At 58.2% G+C, this 24,626-nt stretch overlaps 1 protein-coding gene across 1 annotated transcript in view; it reads right to left on the bottom strand.

Annotated features, from left to right (window-relative positions):
- The window catches only part of LOC133359918 (mucin-5B-like), a 50,315-nt gene that overhangs the window by 24,258 nt on the left and 1,431 nt on the right, over positions 1 to 24,626 (bottom strand). The window contains exons 3-11 of the mRNA XM_061578478.1: positions 24,466 to 24,575; positions 22,862 to 23,013; positions 22,328 to 22,475; positions 21,293 to 21,403; positions 19,905 to 20,096; positions 18,650 to 18,768; positions 18,466 to 18,586; positions 17,656 to 17,812; positions 16,705 to 16,833 (exon numbers count right to left, since the gene is read on the bottom strand). Coding sequence (XP_061434462.1) covers positions 16,705 to 16,833; positions 17,656 to 17,812; positions 18,466 to 18,586; positions 18,650 to 18,768; positions 19,905 to 20,096; positions 21,293 to 21,403; positions 22,328 to 22,475; positions 22,862 to 23,013; positions 24,466 to 24,575 — 1,239 coding nt within the window. The remainder of the gene's footprint in view (positions 1 to 16,704; positions 16,834 to 17,655; positions 17,813 to 18,465; positions 18,587 to 18,649; positions 18,769 to 19,904; positions 20,097 to 21,292; positions 21,404 to 22,327; positions 22,476 to 22,861; positions 23,014 to 24,465; positions 24,576 to 24,626) is intronic.

Here is a 24,626-nt window from a genome sequence, read left to right as displayed (position 1 = left end):
GTGTGTGTGTGTACGTGTACGTGTGTGTGCTCATAGGAGGTGCACCGCACCACGGGGGTAGCAGCCTGCAAATACCACCACCAACAACAACAAATACAACAACATCAACAACAACAACCGCATTGTGCCATGGGGCACGGGTAGCAGTCTGGCAACAACAACAACAACCGCCATTCGCCAATAATTGGTGGTGACGTCATCACGAAACTTGTGCCAGGCTAGGTGTGCTTTGAGGCCTACACTTGAAGTGTTGAAGGCTCGCTGCTGGCAGGAGGTCACGGGACAGACCCAGCAAGTGCCATTGGTTGACTGCTGTGCCAAGCTAGGTGCAGGAGGAGGTCACGGGACAGACCCAGCAAGTGCCATTGGTTGACTGCTGTGCCAGGCTAGGTGCAGGAGGAGGTCACGGGACAAACCCAGCAGGTGCCATGGGTTGACTGCTGTGCCAGGCTAGGTGCAGGAGGAGGTCACGGGACAGACCCAGGTGGTGCCATGGGTTGACTGCTGTGCCAGGCTAGGTGCAGGAGGAGGTCACGGGATAGACCCAGGTGGTGCCATGGGTTTACTGCTGTGCCAGGCTAGGTGCAGGAGGAGGTCACGGGACAGACCCAGCAGGTGCCATGGGTTCCCTGGTGTGCCAGGCTAGGTGCAGGAGGAGGTCACGGGACAGACCCAGCAGGTGCCATGGGTGCCCTGGTGTGCCAGGCTAGGTGCAGGAGGAGGTCACGGGACAGACCCAGGTGGTGGCATGGGTTGACTGACTGAGACGGCTGGAGGATGCACCGCCCTGTGCTCCCCACTGTGCCAGGCTAGGTGCACTTTGAGTCCTCGTGAAGTGTTGAAGGCTCACCGCTGGCAGGTGAGGAAGCCACTGAGAGCTATGATGGACTTTGACATCATCGAGATTGAAAACTGATTTATTTAGAACTGCCTCTTGTGTTTAGATTGTTGTGCTTTCCCCGCCCCTCCGATTAGCGCGGTTGGCTACGTATGCTGTGAAAGATGTTTAACATGCGTACAATACACGGGACAGACCCAGCATGTGCCAAAGGTTGATTGACCGACTGCCAGATGCACTAGCTGTACTCCCCACTGTGCCAACTTGCTGTGTTTTAGCCGCCCGGCACTCCGCTCGTTGTTGTGAGTGTCGCCCCTCCGCCCTCCGTTGTTGGTGGAGGGCGACTGCCTCCAACTGCCCAGTAGCGTCCTTCAGGAGCCTCCTCCACAGAGGCCGATCTTGACACCGCTGGTACCAGTCAAGTCCACTCAGCACTCCATCTCTTCTCTAGCCCGTGCCGCGCCCGTTTAGCCCCTTCGATTTGGCCGAACAAAAGCTGTTTAGGCATGCGGTGGTTGGGCATGCGGGCGAAATGACCCAGTCAACGCAGCTTTGCCCACCTGAGGGGCTCACTGATGGAACTGTGTCCAGATCTTTCAAGGATTTGTGAGCTCCTCACACAATCCAGCCTGGTTAAACCCAGGATGGATCAAATGCATGCCAGCAAATGTTTCATTAGAGGTTTCCACGTTTTGTGGTGCCACAATGACGGGGCCGCTCTGCCGAGCCAGGGAGCCGCCCGGCTTCCACCACTGCACTGCCCCCCATCACCCCCCCCCACATAAGCACGCACCCGCACCCACGTAGGGCCTTGTGGTCGGGTCACCTACCCTGAGTTTTCACCCGAAGGCCCCCTCGGGGGGTTACCCCATGGTTTCTCAGGGCCAGGGAATTGGACAGGACCCTTCCCAGGCTAAGTAACACTGCGGCGCCGTGGGCGGATTTGAGATCGCACGACCACGGCGAGCTCAGAGAGCCCCGCAGTTAGAAACGCATACAAACACAAACACGGGTCAGCAAGGCAGATAGCTAGGATCAGGACCCGGGGCTGCTGATTAGCCAAAAGGTCAAAGGCCGGCGGGATCGCAAAAGGGCGGGAAATCCTAGGCTCAGGATTGGTCGAGAGACCAAGGCGGTCGGGACGGGGGCGCCTAGCCTTTGATGTGGATAGTTTAAAAGAAAACGCAGGGGCAGTAGGGAACTCTCTTCTTCTGGAGTAGTGACACGGGCTCAACGACGAGGGAGTCATCGGTCGAGCCGCTGGATCGTCTGCAAGACGACCTGAGCGCCGCAAGGTCACCCAGGACTACAGTCGGTATCGTATTACGCGCCTTACAACACCTCAGAGCGGAGAGTAGGATCCGTAGGAGAAGGTTAGTTCGGGGTAAGGACGAGTAGGAAAGCGGTGTAACAGAGAGTGCAGCATAGAATAGGGCTGCACGCCACTAGAGAGTGGGTTGGAAGCGCCTTGCTGGCTCGTACACACACACGGGTGGCTCGGTGGGTTAACAAGGGTTAATAAAATCTCGAGCGTAGTAACAAAACCGTGTTGTTGGGTGTTTTTGAACGTGGTATTAGCGTGCACTGCATTCGCGGGTGTGTGGTCGTTGTATGCGTAAAGGCCGTGGTCTTTGTACGATGGTGCGGGTACGGAGGTGTGTGTGTTAACGCCCGGGGAGAGCACTTTTGTGTGTTGGCGCGCCTACGCAGCCGTGTGAGAGGAGAATCGTCCTTGCACGATACTTGTGTTGACGTGCACACGCGAGTGCGGGAGGGGACGAGTCGTCGTGTCGGCGTGCACCCCGCTCGCGTGTGCGAAACCGCGGTGTGCAGTGAAGCTGTTAGCTTTGTGCGAGCTTGCGTGTGCTCGAGCGCGTAATCGGCTGCGCATTGTTGTACGGTTTATCTCGCGCGCACGGCGGCGGCAACTTGAGTCGTTGTGTCGGCGTGTGCCCCGCTTGCGTGTGCTCGTTACGTGCGTAAAGTGCGGCGCGGTGGTGAGTCCCTGACCCCCAGCCCCGCGGCTCGAGCGCGTAATCGGCTGCGCATTGTTGTACGGTTTATCTCGCGCGCACGGCGGCGGCAACTTGAGTCGTTGTGTCGGCGTGTGCCCCGCTTGCGTGTGCTCGTTACGTGCGTAAAGTGCGGCGCGGTGGTGAGTCCCTGACCCCCAGCCCCGCGGCTCGAGCGCGTAATCGGCTGCGCATTGTTGTACGGTTTATCTCGCGCGCACGGCGGCGGCAACTTGAGTCGTTGTGTCGGCGTGTGCCCCGCTTGCGTGTGCTCGTTACGTGCGTAAAGTGCGGCGCGGTGGTGGGTCCCTGACCCCCAGCCCCGCGGCTCGAGCGCGTAATCGGCTGTGCATTGTTGTACGGTTTATCTCGCGCGCACGGCGGCGGCAACTTAAGTCGTTGTGTCGGCGCGTGCCCCGCTTGCGTGTGCTCGTGTGATCCCGTGTTATAAGTGTGAACGCGTGTGGTACGGTGTATGCGTAAGCTCTCGTCGTGCGAAATCGGCGTACCCCAGGTGCGCGATTGTAACGTGAGCGGCCAGCGCGGCGCAGAGCGGCGCAAGAGTGAGTGCCGTGCAGAGCTGTGTGTGTGGGTGTGTGCGTACGTAATTAACCATGCCTGCTACGCGGACCCGCGGTGGAGGGGAATCCTCGGGCGACGGCTCCCACACCATGGGTGAGGAACTTAGCAGCGGTTCGCTTAGCAGCGGGGGGGCGATTGATGATGCTAGCCCGGCCGTTAGCATTATCGAGGGAGGGATCTCGGGGGCTAGCGACCCCCACAAATTGGTGTCGGAAGCGGTACGGACCCCCGCGTTACCTCACGCTAAAATAAGACTAATATTTACCGGCCGGGGGGCCCCTTCGTGGAAGGCATTCGTCCGCAATCTCTTAGGGGCCAAGGAAATTAATGGATGGACGGACGCGCAGGCAGTACGTCAACTTAATATGAATCTTGATGGGCGGGCAGCCGATTTTGTAGAAGCGTTACCCGCGAGCGCACAGACACAGCTAGAGGAGCTGATGCGCCGACTCGATCAGCGTTTTGGCACGCGTGACGAGGAGGAAGCAAAATCGGCCTTAGAGGCGCGCCGTCGCCAACCTGGCGAAGATCTACGTGATTACGCCGAGGATGTGCGCGAGTTAACAAAGATCGCACGCCCGGGGTACGCAACTGATGTTATTGAGGAACTGGCCGCTGAGAAAATCCAGCGGTACCTGTCTCGCACGGCGTGGTGGCAGCCAGACATGAGCTGCCCACGTCTTCCCTTTAACACCCTTGTCGAGCGCGCACGTAAGTGTGAAAGAATTCACAGCGAACGCGCGCAGCTCCGGGGGCTGGGACGAGAGCGCGCCATTGCGAGCCTGCTCTCGGAAGACGAGGAGGAGGAACAGGAGCTCGCGAGGACGGTAAGGGGCCGGGAAAGAGAGCCACAGAGACCCAGCGAGACGACCCCGGGGTGGGTAGCCGGGTTACAGGCCGGCATGGGAGATATGATAACCCAAGTTGGTGAGAGGGTAACTCACGTAGGTGAAAGGGTAACCCAGGTACGCGAGGAAGCAAATAAAAATATGACCAAACTGCAATCCTCCGTTGAGACCATCCGATCCGAAATTGGGGACCTACGCGCCACGGTAGGGGGGTTATCTGGAAGGGTAGCCCGACTAGAGGCGGAGGGTGGACAGCGGCGTAATGGGGGGGGGAGGGAGTGGGCAGGGGGCCCACTATGGAGCTGCCCCCCCTCCCCGGGCATGTTATATGTGCGATCGCCGGGGGCACCTAGTGAGAGACTGTCCTGAAATCACCCGAGCTAGGCAGACGCGGGGGTTAAACTCCAACGCCCCCTAGAAAGCGGACCAACTAGGGGTGCAATCGACACGGTCCCGATACAAATAGACGATAATGAGAATAATGGCGAGCGAGTGATCTCCACACAGGTTCCAGCAACAACGCCCACGGAAACGGTGACTCCTGGCGACTGGCTGTGGGAGCTGGTGGCGGGGATCACGGGGGCCACGTCGCTGGTGGAAGGGGAGGTAAACGGAGTGCGTACCCGAATCCTGCTGGACACGGGGGCGGTGGCCTCGCTCGTGAGCGCAGCGTACTGCAGCGCGATCGGGGTCGACGTGCGTCACCTGCAGGCACCGGACCGCGCGCTGCACACGGCGAGCGGAGCCGGAATGGGGCTGCTGGGGAGAGCCACCTTAGAGGTCCGCATAGGCAGCCAGGTGTGCACCCAGGAGTTCTACGTGTCGAGTGCGTTGTGTCACGAGTGTATCGCAGGTACCGACCTCTTAGAACGGCTGGGACTCAACGTGCAACCCCGCCAGCGATGCGCCACCGTGGAGAGCAACGGCGAGCGGATACCGTTCCTGGGACGAGAACCGACGCGCTTCGCACCTGTGGCCGCTATCCTGGCGACGGCAGTCACCATCGGGCCGCTCACCGAGATGCTGGTGCCGGTGGCAACATCCCCCACCGACCCCGCGCTCCGACCATCAGGGGAGGTAATGCTAACTCCTCACCCGGAGTTGGCAAAACGATATGGGGTCGTGGGATCCGCCACGTTGGTAAACGCAGATGGGGACCGATTGTTTATGCGGATGTTTAACCCGCACAACACCCCAGCGATACTGCGACGGCGCACACCGATCGCCACTGTACACCCCCTGCACGCACGCCACTCTGACGAATCGGTGTTCGCACTCTGGGCTGAGGACCCCGGTCGTTCGGAGGGTGACCAGGACCTGGCCTGGCGAGTCGGCCCGACTCCCCGAGCCGAGGTCGTCCCCCTGCTCGACGCGTTACATGTGCCATGGGCGGATTTACCTAAGGGAGAGGCCGATCGGCTGTGCGAGTTACTGCGGGAGTATGCCGACGTGTTCAGTGAACACGACTCGGACGTGGGTCGGACCGACCTTGTTAAGCACCAAATTGACACCGGTGCAGCCCAACCCATCAAACTCCCTGCGTACCGAGTGGGCGCACCCAAACGCACCCAGATCAAAGAGGCGGTTGGGGACATGCTTCGCGATAACATAATTCAGCCCTCGGCGAGCCCCTGGTCAGCCCCGGTGGTACTAGTAACGAAAAAGGATGGGTCAACCCGGTTCTGCGTCGATTACCGTAAACTAAATGCAGTCACGCTCGGCGATGCCTTCCCCATACCCCGCATTGACGACACCTTCGACAGTCTCGCAGGAGCGCGGTATTTTTCCACCCTCGATCTAGCGTCCGGTTACTGGCAGGTGGAGATGACGGAGGAGGATCGGCCAAAAACAGCATTCACCACCCCGATGGGCCTGTTTGAGTTTCGAGTGTTGCCGTTCGGACTCACTAACGCGCCCGCGACGTTCCAGCGGTTGATGGAGTTGGTGATGCGGGGCTTGCAATGGGAACAGTGCTTGATTTACTTGGACGATGTGATAGTGTTCAGTAGATCTTTGTCTGAGCATTGGTCCAGGCTTCGAGAGGTGTTCCAGCGACTGCGAGCGGCTCATCTCAAGCTCAAGCCACGTAAGTGTTACATCGCACAACGCGAGGTGGGGTACCTCGGGCATCGCGTCAGCGAGGCAGGCGTGCACACCGATCCGGAGAAGGTACGCGCCGTAGTGGAGTGGCCACGGCCAAGGAATCTGACGGAGATCAGATCATTTTTGGGGCTCGCCACCTATTATCGTCGATTTGTAAAGGGATTCAGCGAGATTGCACGCCCTCTCACCCAACTCACCTCCCCCAAGCACCCCTACCAGTGGACGGGGACCTGCCAGACGGCCTTCACCACTCTCAAAGATCACCTCACCCACGCCCCCACCCTCGCTTTCCCCGATTTTACCACCGATTTTATTTTGGACACCGACGCCTGCAGCAGCGGGCTGGGCGCGGTGTTGTCACAGGTACAGGATAGGACGGAACGAGGCATCGCGTACGCCAGCCGGACCTTGAGTGGGGCCGAGCTGAACTATTGCGTGACACGCCAAGAGTTGTACGCCGTGATTTTCGCATGCAAACAGTTCCGGCCGTATTTGTACGGCAGGAGATGTCGCGTACGCACTGACCATTATGCTCTGCAGTTTCTTCTTACATTCAAGGAGCCGCGGGGGCAGATGGCCCGGTGGTTGGCGCAGTTGCAGGAGTACAACCTGCAAATCGAGTATCGGGCTGGCCGGACGCATGCAAACGCGGACGCCTTGTCGAGGCGACCCACGGTGTACGCCGAGACGAGGGCGGAGGAGGCCTGCCCGTGTTTCACGGGGGGACGCTGCCGGCAGGCAACGGACCCCCGAGAGGCCGAGGCCGCGGCCACTGACCCCCCCCCCCCAGCGAGAGAGAGTGCAGTGTGCGCCACAGAGATCCTCACAGGTGGCACTGAGGATCCCGTCGACCGCCCGGCAAGCGCGGGACCCGCGGCTCGGGACCCGATCGGACGGATCCAGGAGGACGTCGGCTGCGCCTTCCCGGGCCTAAACGACGAGCAGCTGAGACAGACCCAGCAGCGCGATCCGGATCTGGCGGCGGTGGAGGCGGCACTGCGAGAGAAGAAGGATGCACTACCAGGGCCCTGGAGCGGTTTGTATGCCCGGTTGTGTGTAGAAAACGGGGTGGTGAGGGAACTGGCCGATGCTGGGCAGCCGGGGTGCATCTGCGTTCCCGCCCATGTGCGACCCCAACTACTACGACTGGTACACGACCACCCGCTCGGGGGCCATGATGGGGAACGGCGCACCCGGGAGACTCTGCGTCGCCAGTATCTCTGACCTAAATTGGCGCAAGATGTGGCCGCCTGGGTGCAGGGCTGCCGGGCCTGTCAGCAGTGTGGGCAAAAGCCGGCGAGGTACCAGGTACCCCTGAGGCCGTTCCGAGTCAGTCGGACGAATCAGTTGGTCGGAATCGACCTGCAGGGGCCCTTTCCACGATCCCACCGGGGCAACCGATATATTCTCGTAGCGGTGGAGTACTTCACCCGCTACCCCGTGGCGGTGGCTATCCCGGATAAAACAGCCCTCGTAGTGGCCCGGGCCTTCGTGGAAAACTACGTACTTAAGTGCGGGATCCCCGAACGAGTCATTACCGACCAGGGTAGTGAATTCGAGGCCGAACTATTCCAGGCGCTGTGCCGAGAGTTCGGGATTCAGAAGGACCGAACCACGGCGTATCACCCCCAGGCGAACGGGATGGTAGAGAGGATGAACCAGACTCTGGCCGGGAAGCTTAAACGCATGGCGGCTGCGAATCAACAGGACTGGGACGAACACCTCCCCTATGCCCTGTTCGCCTACACCACCGCCGTTCACACGTCTACAGGACAGACCCCGTTCCTAATGATGTTTGGTCGCGAGTCTCGCCTGCCCGCAGATCTGCTGTTCGGTGTCCCTCCGCCGCAACGGGAGGAAGGGAGCCACCCCGTGGAGCACTTGCTGGAGACCCTGCGAGGGGCCAGGGGCCGAGCCTACCCGCACGGAGAGGCCGCGCACCAGCGGCAAGAGCAGGGCGCCCGACCCCGTATGGAGCCCTCTTTCTACACTGCGGGCTCCGAGGTGTGGCTGTACACTCCCCGCGTCGGTGCCGGACAGGTGGGGAAGCTGACCACCTACTGGCGAGGACCCTGGATTGTGAGACGGCAGATCTCACCATGGACGGTGCTGATTCAGGGAGGAGAGAGGGGCCGGGAGATGGTGGTCAACATCCGCCGACTGAAGCCGTGGCGAGCAGCCCCCGAGGGGGGGAGCCCCGCCGTCCAAGTACCCCGAAACCCCGGGGTCCCCCCACCCCCCGTGCCCGGGGGCCTCGCGCAGTATATGGGCCCCACGGAGCCCCGGGCTCCGAGGGGCCCCGGGCGGGGCCGGGGGCGACGAGGACGGCGACCCTTAAACCCCACCGCCTCTGAGTTTGTTCCCCAGCCCGCAGGTGCCAGAGGCCGAGGGGAGCCGTTGGAATGGAGGAGGAGACCACCGCCGGAGCCCCAGGAGATGGAGCCGCCACCCCCGAGGCCAGCCACAAGGGCCGGGCGAATCCCGCGGACCCCGCGGCGATACCTCGTGGGGGCAACCCAGGCGAGGTGCTCCAGTCAACCCGGGACGGGGACTGGCACCCCGGGGGGCTATGTGGTGCCACAACGACGGGGCCGCTCTGCCGAGCCAGGGAGCCGCCCGGCTTCCACCACTGCACTGCCCCCCATCACCCCCGCCACATAAGCACGCACCCGCACCCACGTAGGGCCTTGTGGTCGGGTCACCTACCCTGAGTTTTCACCCGAGGGCCCCCTCGGGGGGTTACCCCACGGTTTCTTAGGGCCAGTGAATTGGACAGGACCCTTCCCAGGCTAAGTAACACTGCAGCGCCGTGGGCGGATTTGAGATCGCACGACCACGGCGAGCTCAGAGAGCCCCGCAGTTAGAAACGCATACAAACACAAACACGGGTCAGCAAGGCAGATAGCTAGGATCAGGACCCGGGGCTGCTGATTAGCCAAAAGGTCAAAGGCCGGCGGGATCGCAAAAGGGCGGGAAATCCTAGGCTCAGGATTGGTCGAGAGACCAAGGCGGTCGGGACGGGGGCGCCTAGCCTTTGATGTGGATAGTTTAAAAGAAAACACAGGGGCAGTAGGGAACTCTCTTCTTCTGGAGTAGTGACACGGGCTCAACGACGAGGGAGTCATCGGTCGAGCCGCTGGATCGTCTGCAAGACGACCTGAGCGCCGCAAGGTCACCCAGGACTACAGTCGGTATCGTATTACGCGCCTTACAACACCTCAGAGCGGAGAGTAGGATCCGTAGGAGAAGGTTAGTTCGGGGTAAGGACGAGTAGGAAAGCGGTGTAACAGAGAGCGCAGCATAGAATAGGGCTGCACGCCACTAGAGAGTGGGTTGGAAGCGCCTTGCTGGCTCGTACACACACACGGGTGGCTCGGTGGGTTAACAAGGGTTAATAAAATCTCGAGCGTAGTAACAAAACCGTGTTGTTGGGTGTTTTTGAACGTGGAATTAGCGTGCACTGCATTCGCGGGTGTGTGGTCGTTGTATGCGTAAAGGCCGTGGTCTCTGTACGATGGTGCGGGTACGGAGGTGTGTGTGTTAACGCCCGGGGAGAGCACTTTTGTGTGTTGGCGCGCCTACGCAGCCGTGTGAGAGGAGAATCGTCCTTGCACGATACTTGTGTTGACGTGCACGCGCGAGTGCGGGAGGGGACGAGTCGTCGTGTCGGCGTGCACCCCGCTCGCGTGTGCGAAACCGCGGTGCGCAGTGAAGCTGTTAGCTTTGTGCGAGCTTGCGTGTGCTCGAGCGCATAATCGGCTGCGCATTGTTGTACGGTTTATCTCGCGCGCACGGCGGCGGCAACTTGAGTCGTTGTGTCGGCGTGTGCCCCGCTTGCGTGTGCTCGTTACGTGCGTAAAGTGCGGCGCGGTGGTGAGTCCCTGACCCCCAGCCCCGCGGCTCGAGCGCGTAATCGGCTGCGCATTGTTGTACGGTTTATCTCGCGCGCACGGCGGCGGCAACTTGAGTCGTTGTGTCGGCGTGTGCCCCGCTTGCGTGTGCTCGTTACGTGCGTAAAGTGCGGCGCGGTGGTGAGTCCCTGACCCCCAGCCCCGCGGCTCGAGCGCGTAATCGGCTGCGCATTGTTGTACGGTTTATCTCGCGCGCACGGCGGCGGCAACTTGAGTCGTTGTGTCGGCGTGTGCCCCGCTTGCGTGTGCTCGTTACGTGCGTAAAGTGCGGCGCGGTGGTGGGTTCCTGACCCCCAGCCCCGCGGCTCGAGCGCGTAATCGGCTGCTCATTGTTGTACGGTTTATCTCGCGCGCACGGCGGCGGCAACTTGAGTCGTTGTGTCGGCGCGTGCCCCGCTTGCGTGTGCTCGTGTGATCCCGCATTATAAGTGTGAACGCGTGTGGTACGGTGTATGCGTAAGCTCTCGTCGTGCGAAATCGGCGTACCCCAGGTGCGCGATCGTAACGTGAGCGGCCAGCGCGGCGCAGAGCGGCGCAAGAGTGAGTGCCGTGCAGAGCTGTGTGTGTGGGTGTGCGCGTACGTAATTAACCATGCCTGCTACGCGGACCCGCGGTGGAGGGGAATCCTCGGGCGACGGCTCCCACACCATGGGTGAGGAACTTAGCAGCGGTTCGCTTAGCAGCGGGGGGGTGATTGATGATGCTAGCCCGGCCGTTAGCATTATCGAGGGAGGGATCTCGGGGGCTAGCGACCCCCACAGTTTCACAAGCACAGAGAAGGGAGGGCATGACTGTGGCTGAGAAGACCTGAAGCTTCGTGCGGAGAGACAGACCAGGTAGCTTCCACACAGCGTTACACAGCCGATGAAAAGGCAATGCCGTCCGACTGATTCGAAGTGAGACCTCTGCTGTCAAATCGGAGCTGATCATGAGCAGGATATGGAAAACTCCCCACTGTCTCAACAACTGCCCCATCACCAATGAGGAGCTGAGGGAGGGGAGCGTTTGATGATACAAAATGCTCAGGCAGGGAGAGTGGGTGCGCGAGTGGGTAAGTGGGTGAGTGAGTGGGTAATTGAGTGGGTGGGTGACTGAGTGAGTGGGTGACTAACTGATTGAGTGACTGAGTGGGTGAGTGAGTGGGTGACCGAGTAGGTGAGCGAGTGAGTGGGTGACTAAGTGACTGAGTGGGTGACTGAATGGGTGACTGAGTGGGTGAGTGAGTGGGTGACTAAGTGACTGATGGGGTGACTGAATGGGTGACTGAGTGAACGAGTGACTGAGCGAGTGACTGAATGGGTGACTGAGTGGGTGACTGAGTGGGTGAGCGAGTAGGTGAGCGAGTGAGTGAGTGGGTGACTGAGTGGGTGACTGAGTGGGTGAGCGAGTAGGTGAGCGAGTGACTGAATGGGTGACTGAGTGTGTGAATGAGTGGGTGAGCGAGTAGGTGAGTGAGTGAGTGGATGACTAACTGATTGAGTGACTGAGTGGGTGAGTGAGTGAACGAGTGACTGAGCGAGTGACTGAATGGGTGACTGAGTGGGTGAGCGAGTAGGTGAGTGAGTGACTGAGTGGGTGACTGAGTGGGTGAGCGAGTAGGTGAGTGAGCGAGTGAGTGGGTGAGCGAATAGGTGACTGAGTGACTGAGCGAGTGACTGAATGGGTGAGTGAGTGGGTGACTGAGTGGGTGAGCGAGTAGGTGAGCGAGTGACTGAGTGGGTGACTGAGTGACTGAGCGAGTGACTGAATGGGTGACTGAGTGGGTGACTGAGTGGGTGAGTGAGTAGGTGAGCGAGTGACTGAGTGGGTGACTGAGTGGGTGAGCGAGCGAGTAGGTGAGCGAGTGACTGAATGGGTGACTGAGTGGGTGACTGAGTGGGTGAGCGAGTAGGTGAGCGAGTGACTGAGTGGGTGACTGAGTGGGTGAGCGAGTGAGTAGGTGAGCGAGTAGGTGAGCGAGCGAGTGACTGAATGGGTGACTGAGTGTGTGACTGAGTGGGTGAGCGAGTAGGTGAGTGAGTGGGTGACTAACTGATTGAGTGACTGAGTGGGTGAGTGAGTGAACGAGTGACTGAGCGAGTGACTGAATGGGTGACTGACTGTGTGACTGAGTGGGTGAGCGAGTAGGTGAATGAGTGAGTGAGTGGGTGACTAACTGATTGAGTGACTGAGTGGGTGACTGAGTGGGTGACTGAGTGGGTGAGCGAGTGGGTGAGTGGGTGAGTGGGTGAGCGAGTAGGTGAGTGAGTGAGTGAGTGGGTGACTAACTGATTGAGTGACTGAATGGGTGACTGAGTGGGTGACTGAGTGGGTGAGCGAGTAGGTGAGTGAGTGAGTGACTGAGCGAGTGACTGAGTGGGTGACTGAGTGGGTGACTGAGTGGGTGAGCGAGTGACTGAGTGGATGACTGAGTGGGTGAGCGAGTAGGTGAGCAAGTGAGTGAGTGAGTGACTGAATGGGTGACTGAGTGGGTAAGCGAGTAGGTGAGTGAGCGAGTGAGTGGGTGAGCGAGTAGGTGACTGAGTGACTGAGCGAGTGACTGAATGGGTGAGTGAGTGGGTGACTGAGTGGGTGAGTGAGTAGGTGATCAAGTAGGTGAGCGAGTGAGTGAGTGGGTGAGCGAGTGACTGAACGAGTGACTGAGTGGGTGACTGAGTGGGTAACTGAGTGGGTGAGCGAGTAGGTGAGCGAGTGACTGAGCGGGTGACTGAGTGGGTGAGCGAGTGGGTGACTGAGTGAGCGAGCGAGCGAGTGAGTGGGTGAGCGAGTAGGTGAGCGAGCGAGTAGGTGAGCGAGCAAGTGACTGAGTGGGTGACTGAGTGGGTGACTGAGTGGGTGACTGAGTGGGTGACTGAGTGGGTGAGCGAGTGACTGAGTGGGTGACTGAGTGGGTGAGCGAGTAGGTGAGCGAGTGAGTGAGTGAGTGAGCGAGTGACTGAATGGGTGACTGAGTGGGTGAGCGAGTAGGTGAGTGAGTGACTGAGCGAGTGACTGAATGGGTGAGTGAGTGGGTGACTGAGTGGGTGAGCGAGTAGGTGAGCAAGTAGGTGAGCGAGCGAGTGAGTGGGTGAGCGAGTGACTGAACGAGTGACTGAGTGGGTGACTGAGTGGGTGAGCGAGTAGGTGAGTGAGCGAGTGAGTGGGTGAGCGAGTAGGTGACTGAGTGACTGAGCGAGTGACTGAATGGGTGAGTGAGTGGGTGACTGAGTGGGTGAGCGAGTAGGTGAGCGAGTGACTGAGTGGGTGACTGAGTGACTGAGCGAGTGACTGAATGGGTGACTGAGTGGGTGACTGAGTGGGTGAGCGAGTAGGTGAGCGAGTGACTGAGTGGGTGACTGAGTGGGTGAGCGAGCGAGTAGGTGAGCGAGTGACTGAATGGGTGACTGAGTGGGTGACTGAGTGGGTGAGCGAGTAGGTGAGCGAGTGACTGAGTGGGTGACTGAGTGGGTGAGCGAGCGAGTAGGTGAGCGAGTAGGTGAGCGAGCGAGTGATTGAATGGGTGACTGAATGGGTGACTGAGTGTGTGACTGAGTGGGTGAGCGAGTAGGTGAGTGAGTGGGTGACTAACTGATTGAGTGACTGAGTTGGTGAGTGAGTGAACGAGTGACTGAGCGAGTTACTGAATGGGTGACTGACTGTGTGACTGAGTGGGTGAGCGAGTAGGTGAATGAGTGAGTGAGTGGGTGACTAACTGATTGAGTGACTGAGTGGGTGACTGAGTGGGTGACTGAGTGGGTGAGCGAGTGACTGAGTGAGTGACTGAGTGGGTGAGCGAGTAGGTGAGCGAGTGAGTGAGTGAGTGAGTGAGCGAGTGACTGAATGGGTGACTGAGTGGGTGAGCGAGTAGGTGAGTGAGCGAGTGAGTGGGTGAGCGAGTAGGTGACTGAGTGACTGAGCGAGTGACTCAATGGGTGAGTGAGTGGGTGACTGAGTGGGTGAGCGAGTAGGTGAGCAAGTAGGTGGGCGAGCGAGTGAGTGGGTGAGCGAGTGACTGAACGAGTGACTGAGTGGGTGACTGAGTGGGTAACTGAGTGGGTGAGCGAGTAGGTGAGCGAGTGACTGAGCGGGTGACTGAGTGGGTGAGCGAGTGGGTGACTGAGTGAGCGAGCGAGCGAGTGAGTGGGTGAGCGAGTAGGTGAGCGAGCGAGTAGGTGAGCGAGCGAGTAGGTGAGCGAGCAAGTGACTGAGTGGGTGACTGAGTGGGTGACTGAGTGGGTGACTGAGTGGGTGAGCAAGTAGGTGAGTGAGCGAGTGAGTGGGTGAGCGAGAAGGTGACTGAGTGACTGAGCGAGTGACTGAATGGGTGAGTGAGTGGGTGACTGAGTGGGTAACTGAGTGGGTGAGCGAGTAGGTGAGCGAGTGACTGAGTGGGTGACTGAGTGGGTGAGCGAGTAGGTGAGTGGGTGAGTGGGTGAGCGAGTAGGTGAGTGAGTGAGTGAGTGGGTGACTAACTGATTGAGTGACTGAATGGGTGACTGAGTGGGTGACTGAGTGGGTGAGCGAGTAGGCGAGTGAGTGAGTGACTGAGTGAGTGACTGAGTGGGTGACTGAGTGGGTGACTGAGTGGGTGAGCGAGTGACTGAGTGGGTGACTGAGTGGGTGAGCGAGTAGGTGAGCGAGTGAGTGAGTGAGTGAGCGAGTGACTGAATGGGTGACTGAGTGGGTGAGCGAGTAGGTGAGTGAGCGAGTGAGTGGGTGAGCGAGTAGGTGACTGAGTGACTGAGCGAGTGACTGAATGGGTGAGTGAGTGAGTGACTGAGTGGGTGAGCGAGTAGGTGACTGAGTGACTGAGCGAGTGACTGAATGGGTGAGTGAGTGGGTGACTGAGTGGGTGAGCGAGTAGGTGAGCGAGTGACTGAGTGGGTGACTGAGTGGGTGAGCGAGCGAGTAGGTGAACGAGTAGGTGAGCGAGCGAGTGACTGAATGGGTGACTGAATGGGTGACTGAGTGTGTGACTGAGTTGGTGAGTGAGTGAACTAGTGACTGAGCGAGTGACTGAATGGGTGACTGACTGTGTGACTGAGTGGGTGAGCGAGTAGGTGAATGAGTGAGTGAGTGGGTGACTAACTGATTGAGTGACTGAGTGGGTGACTGAGTGGGTGACTGAGTGGGTGAGCGAGTAGGTGAGTGGGTGAGCGAGTAGGTGAGTGAGTGAGTGAGTGGGTGACTAACTGATTGAGTGACTGAATGGGTGACTGAGTGGGTGACTGAGTGGGTGAGTGAGTAGGTGAGTGAGTGAGTGAGTGAGTGACTGAGTGAGTGACTGAGTGGGTGACTGAGTGGGTGACTGAGTGGGTGAGTGAGTGACTGAGTGAGTGACTGAGTGGGTGAGCGAGTAGGTGAGCGAGTGAGTGAGTGAGTGAGTGAGCGAGTGACTGAATGGGTGACTGAGTGGGTGAGCGAGTAGGTGAGTGAGCGAGTGAGTGGGTGAGCGAGTAGGTGACTGAGTGACTGAGCGAGTGACTGAATGGGTGAGTGAGTGGGTGACTGAGTGGGTGAGCGAGTAGGTGAGCAAGTAGGTGGGCGAGCGAGTGAGTGGGTGAGCGAGTGACTGAACGAGTGACTGAGTGGGTGACTGAGTGGGTAACTGAGTGGGTGAGCGAGTAGGTGAGCGAGTGACTGAGCGGGTGACTGAGTGGGTGAGCGAGTGGGTGACTGAGTGAGCGAGCGAGCGAGTGAGTGGGTGAGCGAGTAGGTGAGCGAGCGAGTAGGTGAGCGAGCGAGTAGGTGAGCGAGCAAGTGACTGAGTGGGTGACTGAGTGGGTGACTGAGTGGGTGACTGAGTGGGTGAGCAAGTAGGTGAGTGAGCGAGTGAGTGGGTGAGCGAGTAGGTGACTGAGTGACTGAGCGAGTGACTGAATGGGTGAGTGAGTGGGTGACTGAGTGGGTGAGCGAGTAGGTGAGCAAGTAGGTGAGCAAGCGAGTGAGTGGGTGAGCGAGTGACTGAACGAGTGACTGAGTGGGTGACTGAGTGGGTAACTGAGTGGGTGAGCGAGTAGGTGAGCGAGTGACTGAGCGGGTGACTGAGTGGGTGAGCGAGTGGGTGACTGAGTGAGCGAGCGAGCGAGTGGGTGAGCGAGTAGGTAAGCGAGCGAGTAGGTGAGTGAGCAAGTGACTGAGTGGGTGACTGAGTGGGTGACTGAGTGGGTGACTGAGTGGGTGAGCGAGCAAGTGACTGAGCGAGTGACTGAATGGGTGACTGAGCGAGTGACTGAGTGGGTGAGCGAGTGGGTAAGCAAGTGACTGAGTGGGTGAGCGAGTAGGTGAGCGAGCGAGTGAGCGGGTGAGTGGGTGGGTGACTGAGTGGGTGAGCAAGTAGGTGAGCGAGTGACTGAATGGGTGACTGAGTGGGTGACTGAGTAGGTGAGCGAGTAGGTGAGCGAGTGGGTGAGTGGATGGGCACCGCTCACCCTCCAGCGTGTTGAGCTCGCTGCTCAGGTTGCCACCGGGCGCCGTGGGGCAGATGGCGGAGAGGGCGCTGCAGGCGCTGTAGTGCCACGTGCACTCCCCCTCCTCGTTGTAGAAGTCACAGAACACGGCTGGGAAGAATCACACACACACACAGTTACATGCAAAGACAGCGCCTCCAACTCCTCCTCTGAGTGAGCAGCAATTACCAGATCGGCATACATAACATGGTTGACCAATAGGGAGTTATCCCTTGACCGCACCCGGGCATCAATCAGCCTCCAATTGTGTCTGTACCAGATGGAAATTCCTCCGGTACAGCTATTGAAGGCTTCACGAACTGCGTGGTCGAAATAGATGTTAAATAATGTGGGAGCCAGAGGACATCCCTGTCGCACCCCAAGGTGTACAGGGAATGGCTCCGACTCCCGGCCACGTAGTTTTACCCGGGCCCACTCACCATCAGGAAGGTCCTTCATGATCGTGAGCAGAGGGTCAGCGACTCCGAAAGCACGAAGAACAACTCAGAGCCCAGGCCTACTGATGGTATCATAGGCCTTGACCAGGTTAATAAAGCAGAGATGTAGGTCTTGTTGGAATTCCCTACACCTCTGCTGTTGCAGATGGACTGAAAATATGGGTGGTGAGTGAGTGTGGAGGTGGTGAGTGAGAGTTGAGGTGGTGAGTAATTGGTGAAGGTGGTGAGTGAGAGTTGAGGTGGTGAGTAATTGGTGGGGGTGGTGAGTAATTGGTGAGGGTGGTGAGTGAGTGGGGGGGTGGTGAGTGAGTGTGGAGGTGGTGAGTGAGAGTTGAGGTGGTGAGTGAGAGTTGAAGTGGTGAGCGAGCGAGGGGTGTGGTGAGTAATTGGTGGAGGTGGTGAGTGAGAGTTGAGGTGGTGAGCGAGTGTGGAGGTGGTGAGTGAGTGTGGAGGTGAGTGAGCGAGTGAGACTCACGGCACATGTCGGGAGTCCTCCAGTGCACACACACGCCGGCGTCGCGGCAGGCTCGCGCGTACGCGGCCACGGCCGTGCACACGCACTCGCAGTCGCCGCCAGCGTCGCACGCACACGCGTCATGCACGCACGCCTCCAGGTACGGCACGTGGTACACCTGGGGACGGTGGACACGGGGGGAGGGGGGGGGAGACACGGGGGGTGGGGGGGGGACATGGTGAGACACGCGCAGACACGGAGGGGTACGCACGGGGAGACACGGGGTGGGGGGGACGCGATGGACAGACACGACAAAGGGGTGGTGACACCACGGGGGAAAGACACCACGGTGAGACACGGTGATGGGGGTGCGGCGGGTCGGGTGGGGCGGGTGGGTGGGTTGAGGTGGAGTGGGGCAGGTGGGGTTGGGTGGATGGGGTAAGGAGGGTGGGGCGGGGTGGGTGTGTTGGGGTGGGTGTGGTGGGATCGGGTGGGGTGGGGCGGGTGGGGTGGGGTGGGTGGGCCGGTGCGGTCGGTGGGGTGGCGCGGGTTGGGTGGGGCGAGGTGGAGTGGGGTGAGGTGGGGTAGGGTGGGTGACGTGGGTGGGGTGGGTGGGGTGGAGTGGGGTGAGGTGGGGTGGGGTGGGATGAGGTGGAGTGGGGTGGGTGGGGTGGGGTGGGGTGGGTGGGGTGGGATGGGGCGAGGTGGGGTGGGGTGGGGCGAGGTGAGGTGGAGTGGGGCGGGTGGGGTGAGGTGTTACGACGAAGGTGGGGAGGTTGACCCCCCTCCACCCTGTAAGACCGACCTCCTTCCCTGCCGCCTCTGACCCACCTGCGCGTGGCACTCGGCGAAGGCGTCGCTCGCGATGACGGCACAGCGCCTCTGCGCCCACACTTGGCGGTAGGGGTTGGCGCGGCACGGATCCACTGCCACCGCCACCGTCGCTGTCGAGCTGGAGGACAAGGAGGATGAGGACGAGGAGGAGGGAGGCGGAGGAGCACCAGCTGCCCCGCACGGCGATGCGCGCCAGCCCTTGGCCAGGGCCGCCGCAGAGGCGACTCGGGCTCCGTCACGGCCCACGAAGTCGTCTGAGACGTCCCCGTTGTTGTTGCCGCACAGGCCGCACACGCGGCCCTGGTGGGGGGGAGGGGGGGGAGATGGGGGTTAAGGGGAGTGCAGTGAGTTGGGAAAGGTTTGTTTTTGAGCTCAATGATATTGGCTTGTCCCTGCTCTGATCTCACATCATCATCATCAACATCATCATAAACATCATCAACATCATCATCATTAACATCAACATCATCATCAACATCATCATCATCAACATCATCATCTACATCATCATCAACATCATCATCAACATCATCAACATCATCATCTTTTTTTTAAAATCCTTTATATTAAGTTCGCTTGCTTGCGTGCTTGCGTGCTTGCTTGCTTACGACAGTGCAAATCTTTCGGTCGTTTTTTAACCCACTTCCCGTGATCCAATCGAGCTGACATTTTGCACACAGACTCGTTGTGCGAGACAATTAATGTTCGTGAAAATTTTTTTGCACTGTTTATGGAAAACAAATTAAATATTTAATTACCAATTGCTTAATACTGGCAGACAATCATCTGACCCATAGGTGGCAGCCATCTCAAGCCAGAGGACGAGAGGACTCTAGCCGCCATGCATATAAAGGATTTATAGTGAAAAACTTTGTTTTTACGGGTTTACTTATTTCGATTTAAAGCTTTCGTGACTGCAGAGATTCATCTTCTTGGTTCTTTCGGTAAAGTCACATAGAATGGAAATAATAATATAATAAAAATAAAACATCATAAAATACAATTCTCACGATGTTTCGGCCACAACGCAAGCAGCCGTCCTCAGGTGGAGAACAGGTCTGTCGAAAAGACAGCGTCTGAATGGTTGTCTCTGCTCTGATCTCTGATCCAATCTCTCTTTGGTTGTCTCTGCTCTGATCTCCGATTCAATCTCTCTGGTTGTCTCTGCTCTGATCTCCGATTCAATCTCTCTGGTTGTCTCTGCTCTGATCTCCGATTCAATCTCTCTGGTTGTCTCTGCTCTGATCTCTGATCCAATCTCTCTGGTTGTCTCTGCTCTGATCTCTGATTCAATCTCTCTTGTTGTCTCTGCTCTGATCTCTGATTCAATCTCTCTGGTTGTCTCTGCTCTGATCTCTGATCCAATCTCTCTCTCTGCTTGTCTCTGCTCTGATCTCTATCTGGCTGATGATGACGCTGCTGCTGGTGGCGCCCACCTGGTACGACGCCGGCAGGGAGAGGGTCAGGCTGGTCCTGCGGTCCCACGTGAGCGTGAGTCCCACCGCCGTGGACACGACGAGGTAGAGGCCGCGTGTCACCACGGTGTGACGCCGCTCGGGAGACGTGGCGACGGAGGAGCCGACGCGAGACACGGAGTAGTTCCCGTCGTGCAGATAGATCTCCACATCCTACAAAGACGCACACGGACACAGCGACACGGACACCAAGTTAAGCCCACAGCCTGAGTTCGGCCCAAAGCTTGAATTATGCCCAGACAAACAGCCACAAAGCCGGAGGTATGTACGGTGCGAAAGAAGGTCAAGCTATATACAAACAAGGAGCATGATTTAGGCCCAAAGCCTGAATTAGCCCAGACAAGGATCCTGAGTTAGGCTCAGAAAAGGAGCCTGAGTTAGCCCCAGAGAGTTAAGCCCAAATAATGTGCCTGTGTTAGGGCCAAAGCCTGAGTTAGGCCCAGACAAGAAGCTTGAGGTAGGCTCAAAAAGCCTGAGTTAGGCCCAGACAAGGCGATTGAGTTAGGCTCAGAGCCTGAGTTAGGCCCAGACAATGTGCCTGAGTTAGACCCAGAGTGTGAGGTGTGCCACAGTGCCGGCCTTCACAGGTGCTGCTACTCACGAACTAACAGCACTTTGCCTCAACAGCCTGTTAAGGCTATACGTTTAACACGTAGGCTTTCACGACCAAACACAGTTAAACTAAATCATTCACCTCCCTCCCTCTGTCGCTTGATGATGTTAGTTGTAATTACCGGCAAAACGTCATGGTAGTCGAATTGTAAATGTTGTGGGTTTACTCTCCAACACACAACCGGTTAGTGCCTTACTAATAACTAATTGTCATCTTTTGTTTACGTGACAAACATCACTAATTGGCTGTGCCAGGTGGTGGCGGGTTTAAGGACGTATTTATATTTACGCGATCTAACCCAACAACCTCTATTCTGGATTTTTTGTACCATTTGAAAGGGTAAAAACCTACTACTATATTTTTCCACTGGCAAAGGAGATGTCTCATAGTGTAAATGCTTACCCCGAGCTCTCAACACTCTGATAGTGCGCTGTCTTTTGAGTTGTACGCCTTATGGCGTCATCTGGTCCAACACCAATGGAGACTAGGCTCTAAGAAAACCTGTCTCGGGTGTGGACCAATCAACTTCAAGGACAGTGCATATCATTATCATTATCAGAGTTGTTTCTTTTTGTTTGCATTTTGACTGCTTGTGTTGTGGTTATTGCAAACATGATGCCTTGTATAAAGGTGTCAGTTTTTGTACCAGTTGAAAGGGTAAAAACCTATTACTATCTATTCTGGATATTTGTGCGTCGTCTGAGTATGTCTGAGCATGCCCCACAGTGGCCCTCACCTTCAGGATGATTTTGACTGCCCGGGAGCAAGTGGTCCCAGATGTTCCGCACGGCAAGTTCTCCGTGATGACGCGGAACGTGCCCTGCTGCTGCTCTTCCCCGCAGTAATCCTGAGAGACATTCAGACGCATGCAAAGACGCGCACACACGCCAACACGCACGCAAGATGCACACACACATCGACCTGGATTATATTTCTCAGTCAGCCGGGGCCTCAAACACCAATGACGATTCCTGAACGGGTGGCAATGCTTGGCTCAGTTCGGCCCAGACACAGACCCTGAGTAAGGCCAGAAACAGAGCCTGAGTTAGGCCCAGATCCTAAATTAGGCCCAGACACAGACCCTGAGTAAGGCCAGAAACAGAGCCTGAGTTAGGCCCAGATCCTATATTAGGCCCAGACACGGAGCCTGAGTCAGGCCCAGACACAAAGCTTAAGTTAGGTCCTGGTACACAGCCCGATTAAATTAAACTTTCCAAAAGCAAAAAAGGGTCCCACAGACATAACTACTCGACCCAAGCCGTTAATACTTTGATACTGTTATTGTCCTTGTGCTGTTCCCCTTTTGGCATCATTCTCTGATCTAACACTGGCGCAGAGACACGGCCATAGAGGTAACCTGCAGATCTGGTGCAGGCCAATCGGTTACAAGGACCAATGCGTACAGTGATTGTCAAAGCGTGTTCGTATTTTTTACCACTACGCGTGGTTAGGCAGACATGACGGCACCTTGCAGTCGACAACAACGGGTGTCGCTGTTCGGTGTTTGAACACCTCCTGTATCCCCGTCAGTAAGAACGGGTTAAAGGGGCCCCAGTTTGACATGTAGGCTTTGACGTCCAATATCATTAATTTGTTGCGGGTAAAAAATAAATCCTTATTACATTTTTTCTGTCGTCTTGACAGCGCTAACAACGCTCCGCACGCTAGCTCGGCGATCCGTGCCGACGCCGGTGCCTGCCGCGGTAGACTCCAAGTCGAATCGCCGGATGGCACAGTCCTCGTACAGCCGGCTCAGTCGCTCGCCCCTCACCTGAGCCACGACGTACTCGCAGGAGCCGTCGAACACGAACTGGCGCCCGTCGAAGGAGCTGTAGTGGCCGTCGCCGAACACAGAGCACGTGGAGAGGCAGGGCTGCTGGCGGCGCTCCTGGCAGGCCCACTGGCCCCCACGGCACGTGCTGTGACACGCGCACGCACGCACACGACAAGACAAAGATCTCCCCCCACCCCACCTTCTCGTGTGTGCGTGTGTATGCGTGTTAAACTAAACGATAAACTCACCACTTGTCACACTTGGTGGTGACGGTGGTGATGATGATGGTTATGTTGGTGATGCCACCACCACCACACTCACCACTTGTCACACTTGCTGGTGACGGTGATGATGGTGGTTATGTTGGTGATGCCACCACCACCACACTCACCACTTCTCACACTTGCTGGTGACGGTGATGATGGTGGTTATGTTGGTGATGCCACCACCACCACACTCACCACTTCTCACACTTGCTGGTGACGGTGATGATGGTGGTTATATTGGTGATGCCACCATCACCACACTCACCACTTCTCACACTTGCTAGTGACGGTGCCGCCGCTGCTGTAGGAGCGGCCGTTGCGGCTGCAGGGGCAATCCCGGGAGGCCACGCAGCCCCCCACGCCGTCCGCCAGCAGACCCCGGGGACACCCACAGCCCGGCTCACAGCGCACACTCAGCTACGGGGAGACACGGGGAGACGCGGGGAGACACGGGGAGACACGGAGAGACACGGGGAGACACGGGGAGACACGGGGAGACAAGGAGAGACACGGGGAGACACGGAGAGACACGGTGAGACACGGGGAGACACGGAGAGACGTGGGGAGACGCGGGGAGACACGGGGAGACGCGGGGAGACACGGGGAGATGTGGGGAGACACGGAGAGACACGGGGAGACAAGGAGAGACACGGTGAGACAAGGAGAGACACGGTACAACACGGTGAGACACGGGGAGGCACGGTGAGACACGGAGAGACATGGGGAGACACGGAGAGACACGGAGAGACACGGGGAGACACAGTGAGACACGGGGAGACACGGAGAGACACGGGGAGACACGGTGAGACAAGGGGAGACACGGGGAGACACGGTGAGACACGGGGAGACACGGAGAGACACGGGGAGACACGGGGAGACACGGAGAGACACGGTGAGACACGGGGAGACACGGAGAGACACGGGGACATGGGTAGCTGAGTCGAGGAGCCATGGTTGTGGTGATGTTGGTGATGTCGGTGACGATGATGGCGATAGTGATGGTGATGACGATGATGGCGATGACGGCGATGGTGATGATGGCGATGGTGACGGTGATGGCGGTGATGGTGATAGTGATGATGATGGCGATGACGGCGATGGTGATGGTGATGATGGCGATAGTGACGGTGATGGTGATGATGGCGATGGTGACGGTGATGATGGCGATAGTGACGGTGATGGTGATGATGGCGATAGTGACGGTGATGATGGCGATAGTGACGGTGATGATGGCGATAGTGGCGGTGATGGTGATGATGGCGATGGTGGCGGTGATGATGGCGATAGTGACGGTGATGGCGACGATGGCGATGGTGGCGGTGATGATGGCGATAGTGACGGTGATGGTGATGATGGCGATAGTGACGGTGATGATGGCGATAGTGACGGTGATGATGGCGATAGTGGCGGTGATGGTGATGATGGCGATGATGGCGGTGATGATGGCGATAGTGACGGTGATGGCGACGATGGCGATGGTGGCGGTGATGATGGCGATAGTGGCGATGGTGGCGGTGATGATGGCGATAGTGACGGTGATGGCGACGATGGCGATGGTGGCGGTGATGATGGCGATAGTGGCGGTGATGGTGATGATGGCGATAGTGACGGTGATGATGGCGATAGTGGCGGTGATGGCGACGATGGCGATGGTGGCGGTGATGATGGCGATAGTGGCGGTGATGGTGATGATGGCGATAGTGACAGTGATGGCGACGATGGTGATGGTGGCGGTGATGATGGCGATGATGGTGACCTGTGATGGTGACGATGATGGCAATAGCGACGATGGCGATGGTGATGGCGGTGATGGCGATGATGGCGATGGTGACGGTAATGGTGACGATGGCGATAGTGACGGCCACTCACGCAGGGGGTCCGCGTGAGCTTCCCTTGGCACGACGGGGCGCACCCCACTCCCTGTGCCGGCGTCGCCTTCCCCGTGCAGTTGTAGCGCACCAGCGGAGCGGAGCACGTGCCTGTGACGTCACAACAACCACCAGCAGCGAGCAGTGATGTCACCGCGGCGA

The sequence above is a fragment of the Lethenteron reissneri genome, chromosome 66 (assembly GCF_015708825.2).
Source record: "Lethenteron reissneri isolate LAM-NWPU_2019-01 chromosome 66, ASM1570882v1, whole genome shotgun sequence".
Classification (NCBI taxonomy): domain Eukaryota; kingdom Metazoa; phylum Chordata; class Hyperoartia; order Petromyzontiformes; family Petromyzontidae; genus Lethenteron; species Lethenteron reissneri.
The sequence above is the reverse complement of the archived record's forward strand: the minus strand, read 5'-3'. Positions and strand labels throughout refer to the sequence as shown.